Genomic DNA, 16,354 nt, shown 5'->3' on the forward strand with positions numbered 1-16,354 from the left:
GAGGATTGGCGACCTGGAGGATGTGTGCTTGCCTCTCCCTGAACGAGTGCAGCAACTGCAAAGAGACTTACTACTAGCCCAAAACAAGGCAGACGATATGGAAAATCGATTACGCAGAAACAACTTGCGCTTTGTGGGTTTTCCAGAGCAGGCAGAGGGGGGAGAGCCGGAGCAGTTTCTGGAAGGATGGCTGAGAGAGATCTTCGGGGACTTGTCCCTATCGGCCTCTTTTGCGATTGAAAGGGCCCACCGGATCCCCACGAGACGTGGACCTCCAGGTACCCCTCCAAGGCCACTCATAGCTAGACTCCTCAACGCAAAGGACCGTGATGGGATCCTTAAACAGGCAAGGCAGAAGGAAGCCATGGCCTTTCAGGCTCACCGTATTTCAATATATGCCGAAGTCCAGAAGCAGAGGATGCAGTTTACGGAAAGCAAGAAACGCATGCGGGCTCTAAACCTATAATACGCAATGCTGTACCCGGCAAAGATGCGTGTCACTCTGGATGGTTCGACACACTTCTTTCAATCGCCTAAAGACCTTAGCGACTGGCTGGACGGACGGAATCTGAGGGAGAATAACAACCCTGCTCAGCCCCAGTGACGCTGAGATGCCCTTTGCGGATCCCTTCTTCGCTCCATGCACCGGTTAAGACCCCTACTTTCCTACAGCCTCCTAGCAGCATGCACTGTAAGTACTTTTATCCTTATACAGCCTAGCGGGAGGGGTATTGCAGGACTTGGACTTTCTACCCTGAACTCCTGGCCTGACCCGCTTCCGGAAAGCTATGGCATATTATCCCTTTATTTGCATTTGAACTCTAGCCGGGGAACTGTATGTATTTGAAGGCCATAATATCATTGGGGCTACTCCTGGCTGCTTCAGCACGACTCGAAGGGAGGGCACCTCACGGAGCATTCTACAGTTCAACGCGCATTTTAGCGCACTGCACTGGCCACCCAAGTTATGTTCACTGAAATTGTTTCGGGATTAATTCTACCTATAAGTTGGGGAGGTGGTAGAAGTGGAGGGGGGAACTACAGGGGGTTCAGGAATGTTATTACTATAATTGGTTCTTGTGAATTCACTGCTCAGGTTTTGGGAGCTTTGACTGAGAGATGTATAATTTTTGACTGCTTATCCGTGCTAACCTACCCCTCCTATAACCCACCATGACCACCACACTTCTTAGCTGGAATGTCAGGGGACTTAATTGCCCCATCAAACGTAGGCTAGTTATGGATTACCTCAAGCACAAAAAGATAGGTATAGCATTGCTTCAGGAAACCCACCTCACAGGCAGCAAAATCCTAGCTGTAAAAAAGCCCTGGGTGGGTTGGCACTTTCATGCCACTTATAGCACATACTCCTCAGGGGTGGCAATAATAGTTTCTAAACAAGTGCCCTTTCAGCTTCTAGACTTACGATCTTATTGTAAAGGCAGGTTCCTGTTTTTGCATGCTATGATTCATCACCAGGAGTTTATTATTGCCACCCTGTATATTCCGCCACCTTACAACTCCACCTGTGTTCTGCAGCTGCTGCACTTCATAGCGAAATACCCACGAGCTAAGGTGATAGCCACTGGTGACTTCAACACTCTTCTAGACATCAAGTTGGATAGGCTCAGGATAAGACATCATGAGGGGGTTGATCCACAGTCTAATTTGGCCGAGCTAACTAAAGGGACAGGCCTCACTGAAGTTTGGAGACATTTCCACCCCCATTCTAAACAATATTCTTGCTTCTCGGCATCTCACTCTGTTCTCTCTAGGATAGACCTGGCCTTCGCCAATAGCTCTGCTTTAGTAACCCTGAAGGGAGCTGAGTATCTGCCCAGGGGAATAACAGATCATGCCCCCCTTGAACTGGTGCTTAATGTTGATCAAGTACAGCACACCAAGAGATGGGCCTTGAATCCTATTTGGCTATCGATACTTGATAATCAGAAAGGGCATGAATCCGCTATAACCGAATTCTTTTCTCATAACGCTCATACCACTGACAGTAATCTACTCTGGGACACCTTTAAGGCGTTTTTAAGGGGTTACCTGAATAGCGAAATTATTGCACATAAAAGGCAGGCCAGGCAACTCCAGACTTCTGTGGAACTAGAGGTCTCGCAGGCGGAGACCCTTTTAACGGTTAATCCATCACCCCAGAATTGTGCTCAGCTAAAACAGCTACAGGACAAATATGCTAAGCTTATGTGGGACAGATCTCAATACAGCCACCTATTCACGAAGGCTAGGATACTGGAACAGGGCGAAAAGGCAGGCAGGATGTTGGCTTTGCTAACTCGGGATCAATCAACACCTCCCATGATCACACAACTTAAAGTGGGGGATGACACCCTTACTAACGACCCCACAGAGATCAGGCAACGTATGGTTGCTTTCTATGCCGATTTGTACCAATCTAAATTAGACCCAGAGGGTACTGCAACTGAGTCTTTCCTTGCAGGCTTGTGCTTCCCAGAGCTCCCAGCAGACTGTATGGAATTTTTAGATCAACCCATCACAACGGTAGAAATACAGGAAGCTATAGGGTCATTCCCGGTAGGCAAGGCCCCTGGAGCGGACGGAATCCCTATAGAATTCTATAAACTTCACTCTGCACAACTAGCCCCCCATCTCCTAAAAACTTATAACTATGCTTCCCAACATAACAGTCTCCCGGCCTCCATGTATGAAGCCTCCATAATCCTTCTTCCTAAACCAGGGAAGGATCCGACTTTACCTGAAGCTTATAGGCCTATTTCCCTTCTCACTGCTGATACAAAAATCTTGGCGAAAATCTTGGCTAGAAGGTTGGGGAAAGTGGTTACTCATATGGTTACGGAGGATCAGACAGGATTTATTCCGGGGAAAACAACGGCGCATAACATCAGAAGGTTAATGCTTAACCTTACCATGGACAATTCCAATATGGGGCAGAGGGCAATAGTAGCCTTGGACATTGCCAAGGCATTCGACACTGTAGAATGGAGTTATTTATGGAAGGTATTGTCCGCATTTGGGATTGGTCCTTACTTTATCTCCCTTGTCCAGTTACTATATGCGGCCCCTACAGCAGCCCTACGAATTAATTCATTGTTAACCCCAGCTTTTGCCTTGACCAAAGGTACGAGGCAGGGGTGTCCCCTCTCCCCATTATTATTTGCCTTAGCTATCGAACCGTTAGGCCTTGCAGTCAGGCAGAATCCTCGAATTTCAGGCTTTCAGATACGGGGAAGGGAAGAGAAAATACAGCTGTATGCGGATGACACGCTGATTTACTTGGGGGACACCCATGCCTCTCTCACTGCTCTTCTGGACATAACTAAGGTTTTTGGAGAAATCTCTGGCCTAAAAACTAACCCCTCTAAGTCAATTATATTTCCTGTGGACCCAGAGGTGGGGGATGGTATTAGGGCGGATATACCATTACTGAAAGTTCGGCAATTCACGTATCTTGGGGTGACGGTGGCATTGCCGGTGTCATCTTATTATGATCTTAACATAGCACCCTTATTGCACTGGGTTCAGAGTAGATTTCAAGTTTGGAAAAATTTGCCACTGGGTCCTATGGGCCGCATACAGACCATTAAAATGATTATAGCTCCTAAACTATTGTATGTACTGTGGCACACCCCCCTTATAATACAAAACCGCTTCTTTCTTGACCTGGCTGCTATCTTTAGGCGGTATATCTGGGGTACCTCCCGAAACAGACTGTCCTTAGCCTCACTCTGTAGACCGAAGGATGAGGGAGGACTGGCGTTACCTGACATGCACCAGTACTATGTGGCAGCACAACTCTCACAACTGTGGTCTTTGAAATTCGCTGGGCCAGGGGAAGCAGTGTATCAGCTGTGGCAGGAGATACTACAAAGTGACTTACCTCCTTTTTACGCCCTGACGGCCATAAACCCAAAAAATGCTATGCTTTCTAAAACCAACCCATTTCTACGATTGCAAAGAGATATTGTCTCAAGGGTTCACCATCTAACCAACCCGAAGGGTCTAGACCCGTTTACGACCTTATGGTATAATGCTAAATTGACCCCGTTGGATAAACTCGTATTTCCGAGAATCTGGTTAGAGGCTGGGATCTATTGCCTAGACCAGGTATGGAATGAACAAGGTATAATTCCATTTGATACTCTTAAGGAACAGTTCTCCATCCCCTCATCCCAGTGGCTGACATATCACAAAATGAGATGGGCAGTGAAGAAAGCACTTAAACCAGGTAATTTTAATTTACGGAATACACCTGTGGCTGAGGTGTTTAGACAGGACCAACCTAGCCACAAAATTTCTAGTTTCTATAAAGCCCTACAAACCACTAATCTGCAAAAATCCTCCCTAAAAGTGAGAGACCGTTGGGAGGCAGATCTCTCACCATTTACTGATGAACAATGGGTACAGGTACTCCATACACCTCTTCGGATTTCTCCTATTTATAAGTATAGGATATTACAACTGTACTTTGTGCATAGGGCCTATTACTCCAGAACAGTACTACATAAAATTAATCCAGAGATCTCGCCAGCTTGCTTGAGATGTGGTGAGGCCGAGGGCACAATTTTACACACTTTCTGGGCTTGCTCGGAAATTGTACCCTTTTGGGTAGCGTTACAGAGCCGCATCACTAGGATGCTAGGGGTTTGAGATACCATTGGATCCTAAGTGGTATTTACTAGGTATGGACCCCCCAACTCCTCTAACGAACCCAGCCCACACTATGGTTCACAAATTACTCTTCTTAGCACGTAAAATCATAGCCCAACACTGGAAAGCCCCAGACCCTCCTTCCTATCAGCTGTGGTTGAAGTCGGTTCAGGACTTACAAAAAGTGGAGGATCTGATTGCCAAGAGAAAGGGTTCTACTAAGGCTAACACCGCTATTTGGCAGCTATGGATCCTGGAACATGTTTGATTACACCTAGGGAGTCGGTAGTAATTACCTAACGCTTGATTAAGTTACAGCCCACTAATCCTACGCTACACGATAGCGCACAACTTTTTCAGATACGAACAGCCTTAAGGTCAAATCATAGGATGCAGTTCATTTCAGGGAGATGCTATTTGTTTATGTCATTGCTGTCCATAACAATGTGGGTTTACAGTGTTCAGAAGATCCCTTTACTAGCGAAAACTCTTATTTTTTTTTTCTGTAAGTTGAGGTACAATGCTTATGATTGTCATGTATTTATCTATTTGGTCAAGATTCTGAGATTGCAGGTTGTCTAAACCCAATCTGCGTATTGGGTCATGTTCCCTTTTTTATGTGCACTGAGCTGTGATATTGTTTGTACAACTATCCTGGTTTTTTTTTCTCTCTCAATAAATCTCACTTGAACCAAAAAAAAAGATCCTGACAGCCATTTACAGGAAAAAGTAAGCACCATTAGCAGAATACGTACATTCCGACTTGATCGGTAATACCCAGCCATGCGGAGAAGTGCACCCAAAGTGCGCTCAGACGCCACAGCACGTCTTGAACAATATGCCTGCGCTCAAAACCAAAATGGCGGCAGCCTGTAGCAAAGCCCCAAACATACTGCGCAAATGCATCCACGGAGCCCAGATACCGCTAAGGAGCCTGAGGAAGCTATGGCCCAAGAGGATCCGACTCCTACATACCTTATGGCTGCCATCCTACAATGCCAAAACACGCTGTCCACCACCTTTACCTCTAAAATAGAGGAACTTAAGGTGGATTTATCCCTGATAAAGCAGTATCTACAAATCGGTACAGGAGAGGACAAGCCCTGTGGAAGGCAGAATAAGTGAGCTGGAGGACCGAACAGCTTCTCTGCCAGATGATATGAGGCAACTACACCTCCAACTGGTGGCTACTACGGACCGGTTGGAAGATATGGAAAATAGGCAACGGAGGTCGAATATCCGTGTTGTGGGCCTACCAGAACGTAGTGAGGGGGCCACCCCAGAGACTTTTGCAGAAGCATGGCTGAAAGAAATCCTGGACGCAACAATTTTTTCTGCGCAATATGTGGTGGAACGTGCCCATAGAGTCCCGACCAGGCTTGGTCCGCTGGGTGCACCACCTCGCCGTTTTCTCATTAAAATGTTAAATTACAGAGACCTTGATGCGGCGTTAAGAGAAGCAAGGAACAAGGGAGAGATACACTACGCTGGCACCAGCATCAGTGTGTGCCCCCAGATTGGCGGTGAGACCTACATCCAGGCATAACAACAGTTGGTCATTCTGCTTCCCATTGCCACAATTTTTATGTATACGGGGGAGCCTGGGTCCCCAATACGGGGAGGAAGGTGCCGTGGTGGCAGTTTTCACAGAGGCCCATAGTTATGCAGTAGGCTTGAGCCATAATGCGGTACCATTCAGACATGACTCTTTACAACGTTGAATGCTCAGGTTTATGGAACATCTGGACATTGAGAACAATTCCTTATAAAACACAGAGCGAGCTTGGACTGTTGTCTGTTTTCTTTATTCCACAAGTTAATCAACGTTCCACACTTCCCTGGAACAAGAGTTAGTTTGGGAGTGATGTATCTCCAAGCTGGGGGGAGGATACCGGGAGGGGGGACTATGCTATGGGGAAGTTTTGATAAATGTCTTTTTCTAACTTTTCTCTCTATGCCAAGATGGAGCCAGGTATGCTTTGATTACATGTGTTATTTGAGAATATGCTATGATATAATTCTAATGTGGATTACCAGACTAGGGAGGTGGTCCTGGGCCAGATGGCCAACAGGGAGGTCTCCTGTACCAGATGGCATTCCAACGGAGTGGTAGAAAAACCACTCAAAGACTCTGACTCTGCATACTATTTAATAGAATGTCGCAAGACACCCCACTTCCAGCATCGTGTTACATGGCCTATATAGTACTGATACTCAAGGCAGGCAAACCATGGGACAGCTGTGATTCATACCATCCTATCTCCTTGTTGAATTGTGACACCAAAATATTTGCATAAGTACTGGCAAACAGAGTCAAATCTTGGTTAGATTTGGGCAGCGGTTTATAGGCTGGCTGAAGGCACTGTATCACAAACCGGAAGCTAGAGTCTTTGTTAATGGTTTACTCACAGAGGCAATACAACTTGAGAGGGGGACGAGACAGGGTTGTCCTCTCTCCCCATTGCTGTTTGCCCTGGCAATAGAACCTTTGGCAGTAAGAATCAGAGAAGCTCAGGAGGTGGAAGGGCTCGTAATTGGAAGAATTATGGAAAAGTTGTCTTTGTATGCAGATGACATGCTCCTTTATCTTGCTAACCCCCATAGAGCGCTTGAGGCAGCCTTGAATGTAATATTGGAATTTGGGGAATTTTCTGGCCTTTGCATTAACTGGGCCAAATCGCTAATATTTCCAATTGATCCGCTACCTGTAGGTTCACCAACACAAATTTGCCACCTACAAGTAACACAGACCTTTAAATATTTAGGGATAAAAATTCACATAGATTGTAAAAAATTTTAAGAACTTAACTTGACCCCAATAGTGGAAGCTTTAAAGGCTAAGACAGATGTCTGGCAACAACTGCCACTTTCTCCCCCGGGCAGAATTAAGTTATTTAAAATGGTGTTTCTACCTAAATTTTTGTACGTGTTCCATAACTCGCCTATATTACCACGGAATCAATTGTTTAAACAAATAGAGTCCATACTGTGCAGGTTCATTTGGGCGGGGGAGCACCCGCGCATGAGTTTAAGTACACAAGCCCCGGTGACGAGTGGGGGGCTAGCACTCCCTAACCTTAAGCTCTATTTCCTAGCCAGCCAATTAACATATGCGCACTGGTGGATGGTGCCTCAGGCTGACAATCCCTCCACTACTTTGGAAGCTACGTCCATGGTGTCTTTTGAAGCCTTGGCCAAATTGCCAAACAGAGGTCCCACTGAGCATTACAAAATCACTACCCCAATGGCCACAGTGGCTGAGGCATTTAAATAAGGGCTTGAACATGTCCATAAGATGAGACTAGTGTGGTCTCGTTGGACACCTTTGTGGGGTAACGATTCTTTTCCGCACCTTGGTGCGCTACCTGACATTAACTCTTGGGCCACTCGAGGAGTGAAAATTCTAGGGGATATTGTGGAGAATGGGGACATCAAGGGGTTTCAAAGCCTAAAAGAGGGATACAATTTACCTAACTCTATGTTCTTTAGATACCTTCAACTAAGGCATTCATTTAGAATGCAATTCCCCATTAGACCCATTGAAATAGTGGACTCCACTTTGGAGAAATACATGTGCAGGGAAGACCTTATGAAACCAACATCTTGGTTTTATACCATACTATGCCAAGCCTCCCCAGACCCCCTAGCCAAGGCAAAAGAGAAATGGGTTAGAGATATTCCAGAACTGGAGGATGACATGTGGGAGGATGCACTTAAACAGATTCCGGACATCACAATGCCAATAAGGGACAGATACATTCAAGCAAAAATTTTTAACAGAGTATATCTTACCCCACATAGGCTTGCAAAGATATACCTAAATACCCCAGACCAATGTGTTAAATGTAAGCTGGAGGTTGGCACATATCTGCACGTGTTTTGGACCTGCCCGCTTATTCAATTGTACTGTGGGAAGTCTTGCAACATATCTCCAACACCTTAAATGTCCCATGCATTAGCAATCCATTGGTGTGTCTTTTGGGAGTGGTGGATGATCTGCAAACTGGGGTCAAGCTGTGTTACTGTATCTCCAACTGTTGTATTACACTAAGAAGGCCATCGTATTACAGTGGAAATCCAGCATTCCTCCATCCTTAGCCTTTTGGCGAACTTTGGTTAATGAAACCCTTCCAAATCAGAAAATGACCTACATTGCCCGGGGATGCCCAAAATAATTTGAGAAAGTCTGGGCCCTGTGGCTGGAAATGGAGGACACTAGACCAGACCCCATTGTATAATGATATTGTCACTGGTAAATGTATGCAAATGTAAGGTGAAGTTTTTCTGAAGATAAGACAAAGACATGGTTCAGATCTAATGGAATTTCTATTTTTTTTGCATTTTTTTTTGCATTTTATTTGGCTCCACTGGCTTAAAATGTTGTTTGTATGGCTTTTCTCTCTTTCTTTCCTTCTTTCTTCTGTTAAAATGAAAAATAAAAACTTTAAAAAAAAAAGGAACAGTAACATCAAAAAATGAAAGTCTTTTAAAAGAATGATAATATAATGTAGTGTTGTGCTGCACTGGTACAACGGGTGTGTTTACTTCAGAAAAACAACATTAGTTTATATAGACAAGCTGCTGTGTAGCCATGGGGCAGCCACTCAAGCACAAAACACATACAGTAGTAGATAACAGATATGTTCCAAAGAATCCCATTGTATACTACAGAGTTTATCTGTTATCTGCTGTGTATCCTGTGCGTTTTCTTCTTTTTTCAGCTTTAATGGCTGCCCCCATGGCTACACAGCAGCTTGTTTATATAAACTATAGTTGTGTTTCTGAAGCAAATACACCAGTTTTACCAATGCAACAGAACAGTACTATATTTTCAGTACTTCAGGACACTTTCATTTTTTGGTGCTACTGGTCCTTTAAGATTGGTGTGCCTCATTGTACAGCTTTGGTCTTTTGTTAAATCCTGCTTGTTTAATTTGAAAATAATAAAAACATTTTGAAATATAAAAACCACTGGTTTCCCTTTTGGGTCTATAACAACCCCCCCCCCCGGTGAATCGTTTCTCTCTTTTACTTTTACCACTTTGGAGTTTTGACCGCTTAAAAATTATTCTTATCACCCTTAGCAACAGAACCAGAACAATCATAGTCAGTAGAATGATCAGATGATGTATGTCTATCTGTCTGTAGTTATAAAAGATCTGAGTTTTTGGTTCCTCCTAATATTTTCAAAACGACTTTCTTTATCCTAAAATGTACCCATACACCTGATGTTTATAGTCATCAGTTACCTTTTAATTTAAGTTAATTCTGCTAGACAGCACAGGGTACAATAGAGTTAGTTCCAAAGCTAGTGGTTCTTGGTAGAGGATCGGCAGGGCAGAGATGTGAACCTTGACAGAGCTAAGAGCTAGGCCAGAAGAGAATCTAGAATACTTGGTATGTGTTATGTGTGCATGTCTCTCCCAGTGGAGTGGCACCAGGACTGATAGCTTGTTTCTAAGCTACTAAGAGGGTTTTGGTTACCTTTTCTGACAGCCCTCTGCAGTTAGGGAGAGGTTGAGAAAGTTCAGATTATGACAGGGTCCCCGCTGAGAGTCAGACCCTTCTGCGACAGTAAGGTGCGATAACAAACGCTGTTGTTTGAAAACAGTGCTGTTTGTGTAGTATCGGATGTACAATGAGAACGCGTGGAAAGATATAATGTTTACGATGTTTATAAGACGTCCCACAGAATGGTCATGGCATTGACTGCTAGTGTTTGTCGGTCTCTGTATTGGGTACAGTACTGAGTTACCTATGGTTCAAGACCATAGGTCTACCTGTGGCATCTCCCATCTTTCCGTGATTTGTTTGAAGACCTCTTTGAGAAGCATCCATTCCTCTGGATCCAGAAAACTGTGGCAGAGCTACTCTGCTTCACAATTCTGTTCTCCCTAGATGGTTGATATAGGCAATGTAGCAATGTCTAATTTAATTTTTACCTGTTTCAGGACAGTGATGTGGAGCCGCTGCTCCCTGTGTGGTCTCTGTGTGGTCTCTGTGTGTCAAATATGCCTCCCTGGCATTGGTAGTGACACAGTGACCACAGAACAGAGTTTTCCTGCCTTCAGGTAGTCGTGTTGCCACCAGCAGCGTAGGGGATTGTCTTGTTTGTTTGGAGAGTGTGATCTGAGTTGTAAGATTGTGCTGTGATTTGGCCCACTTGGGTAGGAACTCGACTTACAGTTACATTTGTAACTGTGCATAGACTAGTACCTCTATGGAAGAGGTAATTAGGCCAAGGAGGTGCATGCGTGTTCTTACACTGATGGTGTTTTGGAGTGCAGCTCTGATTTCTGCTTGAAATTTGGCCTGTTTCTCTGGCAGAAGAAACACGTCAGGACCAGAACTGGTAGGAAAAAAATCCCTTTCTAAGGACCAGAAAAAGGTTGTAATAAAACTCTTGATTTCTCTCCAAGTGAGGAAATGTGGAGCATTTATTTGATGGCTGAATGTACTGCTCTTTGTTTTTTAGAGGAGGGTGGTATTCTCGATTGTAGGAATTTGTTAGGGGGTAAAGTTCTGAACTGGATTTTGTACCCCAAAGAGACAACTTTGTGCACCCATTTGTCTGCAGTGGAACGTAGCCAGCCTTCACCGAACCTCAGGAGAAGTCCTCCAGCCTTCCCCTAGTGAACTGGTGGTGGCTGAATTTTCATGCCTCTTGGAGCTAATCTGCTGTCCTCTTATTGCGGCGCATTATATGGTCTTTTCATGAAACAAAAGCCATTAGATTGCCTGTAGTTTTTGAATTTTTTCGCTGAGGTTGTTGACCTAAGGTTAATGTAAGGGTTGTCTAGTTACAGTCCTGCATGGGTCCAATTGGAAGGACCAGTGCCCTGACCTTAACCTGACCCGCACCCACTACCCGCCACATGCCCCTACCCAAAGCCGCTACCCAACCGGACCCTATAATCTAAACTTAGATTGAAACCCTGGAGCTGCAAAGCCGGAAATGATGTCACCACAGACTGGAACTGTGCCCTGTGCTGCCTAGGGATGTACCGATAAATATATATGTAACTTATAGGTGAGTATGTGACAAACAGGATGCTACACGCCATCATTGGCCAGGGCTGCCATCAATGTGTGCTCCAATCAGGGGACCCATGGCAGAGGGGATTCCAAGAGACTCAAAAATATATATTTGCAAATGTAGCAAGGCTTGCAGGGTGAGTGGGGTTTAGCAAGACCATGGGTGGGGATTAGGAATAATGGAGAGTGACCAGGGTGTATCAGAAGCATGCATTTACTGTAGTTCTCTTATCGGAGCCCCATTCTACTTGTTGGCAGGTTATCATGGTCTAATAAGTGAAGAATCCTGTGGGGATTTACATATGTGTAAATTTGTTAATGTGCTATGACATTGCCTCCATTAGTAATCATTAGGTGCCATACTACTAAGTATATGTATGTATTTATATGCACTTAAAGATTATGTCACTTCTATAGGACTTTAATGGCCCTAGCATTAATAGCGAGTTTGATATGAGCAGACAAACCAACATTAGGAATCCTGGGGTCTAAAGCTAAAAAGCCATTATCCATTCAAACTATACCCACTCTCCCACAAGCCCCATCCCCTTCAATAACGCTTCATAATGGATGACCTCCTCAATTGTGAAACCCAGCATTAATTCAACAGTACAGGGAATAGTTGTAGTGAGGTCAGCTGGGTGAAACTGTTATTCTATAAATAACAACAGGAGAGCTTAAAGGGGGAACTATCACAAAAATGAAAATTTATTATCAGCTTCAGCATACTGAAATAAGAAACTATCAATTAAAAATTCTGCATTGTTTTTGAAATAATAAAGTAAATCTTCACTATTCCTCCCTCAGCATGTTTCTCTTCATTCTGTCTTCATGCAGGAGTTGGGTGTCAATTAATCATTGACAGTTACATCCGATATATCTTATAGGGGAGTTCCTTTTGCAATGATGTATTAGGGCTCACTCTATTAAAATCACCAGAAATCCTGTCTCCCTACATGGAGAATTTGTGCAAAAGGCAGTTATTTTTTAGATTTTGTTTGTACTGGAATCAGTTATTTGAGTGAGCTCTAATACATCTGCTAGGAAAGGAAGCCACCCTATAAGATATATTGGATCTAACTGTCAATGATTATCTGACAATTAACTGCTGCAAGAAGACAGAATGAAGAGAAACAGATGCTGAAAGAGGGATAATGAAGATAAACTTGATTGTTTCAGAAATGATGCAGAATATTTAATTGATTGTATTCGGTATGATGAAGCTTATATTACATTTTAATTTTCACGATAGTTCCCCTTTAATCAATAATGTATGTTAACTATTACACAGTGAGTTTCAGTCATAAAATATTTTACACTTTTATTTACTCTTATAAATACACCTAATTATGTTCTAAGCAGTTATGTGCTGCCTTACCTTTATAACTTTACCATTTCCATCTACAGTGGGTAATTCCAGTCCTTCTTTGCAGGTATATAAACAATCTATAACTTTTTTGTTCTCCAGTTTCCCTGAATGTATCATTAGTCCTGCAAGGTTTCCACTGAAGAATTGACTCATGTGTCTTTCACCACCTTCAGAAAGTCAATAAATAAATAAATCACTAAATAAAACATTCAAGGTGGATACAATGTTGCACTACTTTGGTCTTTGTGTTTTTTTTATAAATTATAATAGTTTTTTTTCAGGACTAGTGGGGTGGTATTAGTAGCCAAATCATAAGCCTAAAAAAACACAGGTCCACTGAAGACTAAAATGCACACCTGAAATCAACATTGCGTTTATTATTGGTGAATTGTGTAATAATCATAGAGACTTTCAAGTAACACAAGTGTACCCAAAAGTAATTCATTGGAGGCCCCTGTTGCTCTGGATTTTATGGATAAGATGTAACTGCATGATTTTCTAAAGGCAGACCCACGCATAAGAAATAAAAACACAGACACTTGATGCCATAATGACTTATGCCCATATATTCAGGACAACTAATAAACATTTACAACAAATTTTGCTCTCTTGAAGCTATTTAGCTTGAGCCCTCACCTACAGAGATGAGCTCTATTGGGGAGGGGGGGGGTTATCCCCCAGGCTCTAGGGGTATACATACCATTGTGTGTTTTGTGCATAGTACAAAATCCTTTTTTTTTTTTTTTTGCCTCTAACTAGAGAGTATAGATTTGTTTTTTCATTTGATATTTTGGAAACCAGAAGAGTCCAGTAGCGATTTTAGGGTGCATAATTATAAATCTGGGATAGAATATTTCCACTTTCAGTCCATGGAACAATGTGCAAAACATTTTATCAAGATGTTTAAGGTGATTCCGAGTATACAATTATACATTTATATTACTTTTTAAGCAAGATTTTTTTTCCCTTAAATCTGTCCCATTGACCACTTTTTACTAAAGGATTTCTCTATTGACTGCAATGCGTTAAACCAGCTCTTTGTTTGTGTAAAATAGCAGTGTAGATTTCTAAAACAAAGAAAAAACCTTCATTGTTTATATGACTTTTAACTTGTTTGATAATTTCAGAAAACTTGATTTTAGTGTTAAAGAGGAATAAGGAAAGTAACATAGGTTGCCATTTTTTTTTTTACAACATTTTGATTCTGTAATTTTTATTTACACAAAGTAATACTGTGCTGTAGGAGTAATTGGCTACCTGCCCCCTGCTGCTATAAAACACTAAATACAAAAAAACACGGCCTGTTACAAGGTAACAATCTATATCTCTTCCAGAATATACAGTTGGGTTCACAAATCTTTGGACAGAGACAAAGCTTTTCTAATTTTGATTCTGTACATTACCACAATTAATTTTAAATGAAACAGCTCAGATGTAGTTGAACTGCAGACTTTCAGCTTTAATTCAGTGGGTTGAACAAAAAGATTGCATAAATTGTGTGGAACTAAAGCATTTTTTTAACACAATAATTTCATCTCAGGGGCTCAAAAGCAATTGGACAAATAAAAAAACTGAAAATAAAATGTTAATTTCTAAAACTTGGTTGAAAACCTTTTGCTGGCAATGACAGTCTGAATTCTTGAACTCATGGACATCAGCAGATTCTGGGGTTTCTCTACCAGGCCTTTACTGCAGCGGCTTACAGTTGCTGTTTGTTTGTGGGCTTTTCTGTCTGAAGTTTAGTCTTCAACAAGTGAAATGCATGCTCAATTGGGTGACTGACTTAGCCATTCAAGAAGATTCCACTTCTTTGCTTTAATACAATCCTGGGTTGCTTTTGCTGTATGTTTTGGGTCATTGTCCATCTGTATTATAAAACGCCTCACAATCAATTTGACTGCATTTAGCTGGATTTGAGCAGACAGTATGTCTCTGAACACCTCAGAATTCATTCGGCAGCTTCTGTCCTGTGTCACATCATCGATAAACACTAGTGTCCCAGTGCTACTTGCAGCCATGCACGCCCAAGCCATCACAATGCCTCCGCCAGGTTTTATAGAGATGTGGTATGTTTTGGATCATGAGCTGTTCCACGCCTTCTCCTTACATTTTTCTTGTCATGATTCTGGTAGAGGTTGATCTTGATTTCATCTGTCCAAAGAATGTTTTTCCAGAACTGTGCTAGCCCTTCTATTCTTTTTTTTTTTTTTTTAACAGGTTTCCTTTTTATTGAGTTTCAAAAATTTGGATACAGAAAGAAAAGGGGGGAAGGGGAAACAAATCAAAGAAAAAGAAGGTACAATAACATAATTTCTTCAATAGTATAACATCAAAGATACAGTAAATTACAGTATATCAATGCAAAGTAGCGCCTAAGTGAATGTCACACCACGTTTCCAAACACATTCTGAAATTTAACTGGGCATCCCCGAGCTTCATAAGTGAGTTTAATTAACGGAAGTAACCTTGATTTGTGCCCTAGGATGTTTATATAACAATTGTATCCATTTAATGAATGGATTCCCTATCCCAAATTTCCTAAGGATCATTCATAAGTATTCCCATTCAATGGAATCGAATGCCTTTTCAAATCTAAGGCAACTGCTATTCTTGAACCTATATTGTCATGGGGTACCAGCAAATTAAAATAAAGTCTCCTAAGGTTAACATTGGTTGAACGGCCCGGCATAAAGCCCGCCTGGGCTGGATGAACCAACAGGGAAATCACTGATGTTAATTGAGCGGCAAGCACCATAGCTAAGATTTTCCCATCAGTATTTAAAAGAGACACTGGCCGGTATGAGGCACAGAGTTCTGGGTCCTTACCCTCTTTATGTAGTAGCACAACCAGTGCTGAATAAAAAGACTGCGGAAGTTGGTCCTGCTCATAAGATTGATTTAGAATAGTGTGAAGAGTACCTATAATTTCTTCCCTTAGGGCTTTGTACCATTTGCTAGGTAACCCATCAGGTTATTTAGAGCTGGCCCATTGAGTGGCATCTCTAATTTCCTGTAAAGAGATAGGCTTGTTCAGAAATTGGGCATGTTCCCTAGGCAACTGTGGGAAGGGGATGGCGTCAAGAAAGTTATTTAATTCTTCTAAACTGTACGTGGTTCTCGTATTATACAGGGTAGGGATGCACCGAATCCACTTTTTTGGATTCGGCCGAACCCTTCTTGAAAGATTCGGCCGAACCCTTCTTGAAAGATTCGGCCGAATACCGAACCGAATCCGAACCCTAATTTGCATTTGCATATGCAAATTAGGGGTGGGAAGGGGAAAAACATTTTTTACTT

General features: G+C 42.5%; 1 protein-coding gene across 2 annotated transcripts in view; it reads right to left on the minus strand.

Moving 5' to 3' along the window:
• Positions 1-16,354, minus strand: part of LOC108697542 (calsyntenin-1) — a 388,939-nt gene that overhangs the window by 56,843 nt on the left and 315,742 nt on the right. For both annotated transcript variants that reach the window (XM_018227676.2, XM_018227675.2), the window contains exon 10: positions 13,067-13,224. In XM_018227676.2, coding sequence (XP_018083165.1) covers positions 13,067-13,224 — 158 coding nt within the window. The remainder of the gene's footprint in view (positions 1-13,066; positions 13,225-16,354) is intronic.

Source organism: Xenopus laevis, chromosome 7S (genome assembly GCF_017654675.1).
Source record: "Xenopus laevis strain J_2021 chromosome 7S, Xenopus_laevis_v10.1, whole genome shotgun sequence".
In the NCBI taxonomy this organism is placed as follows: domain Eukaryota; kingdom Metazoa; phylum Chordata; class Amphibia; order Anura; family Pipidae; genus Xenopus; species Xenopus laevis.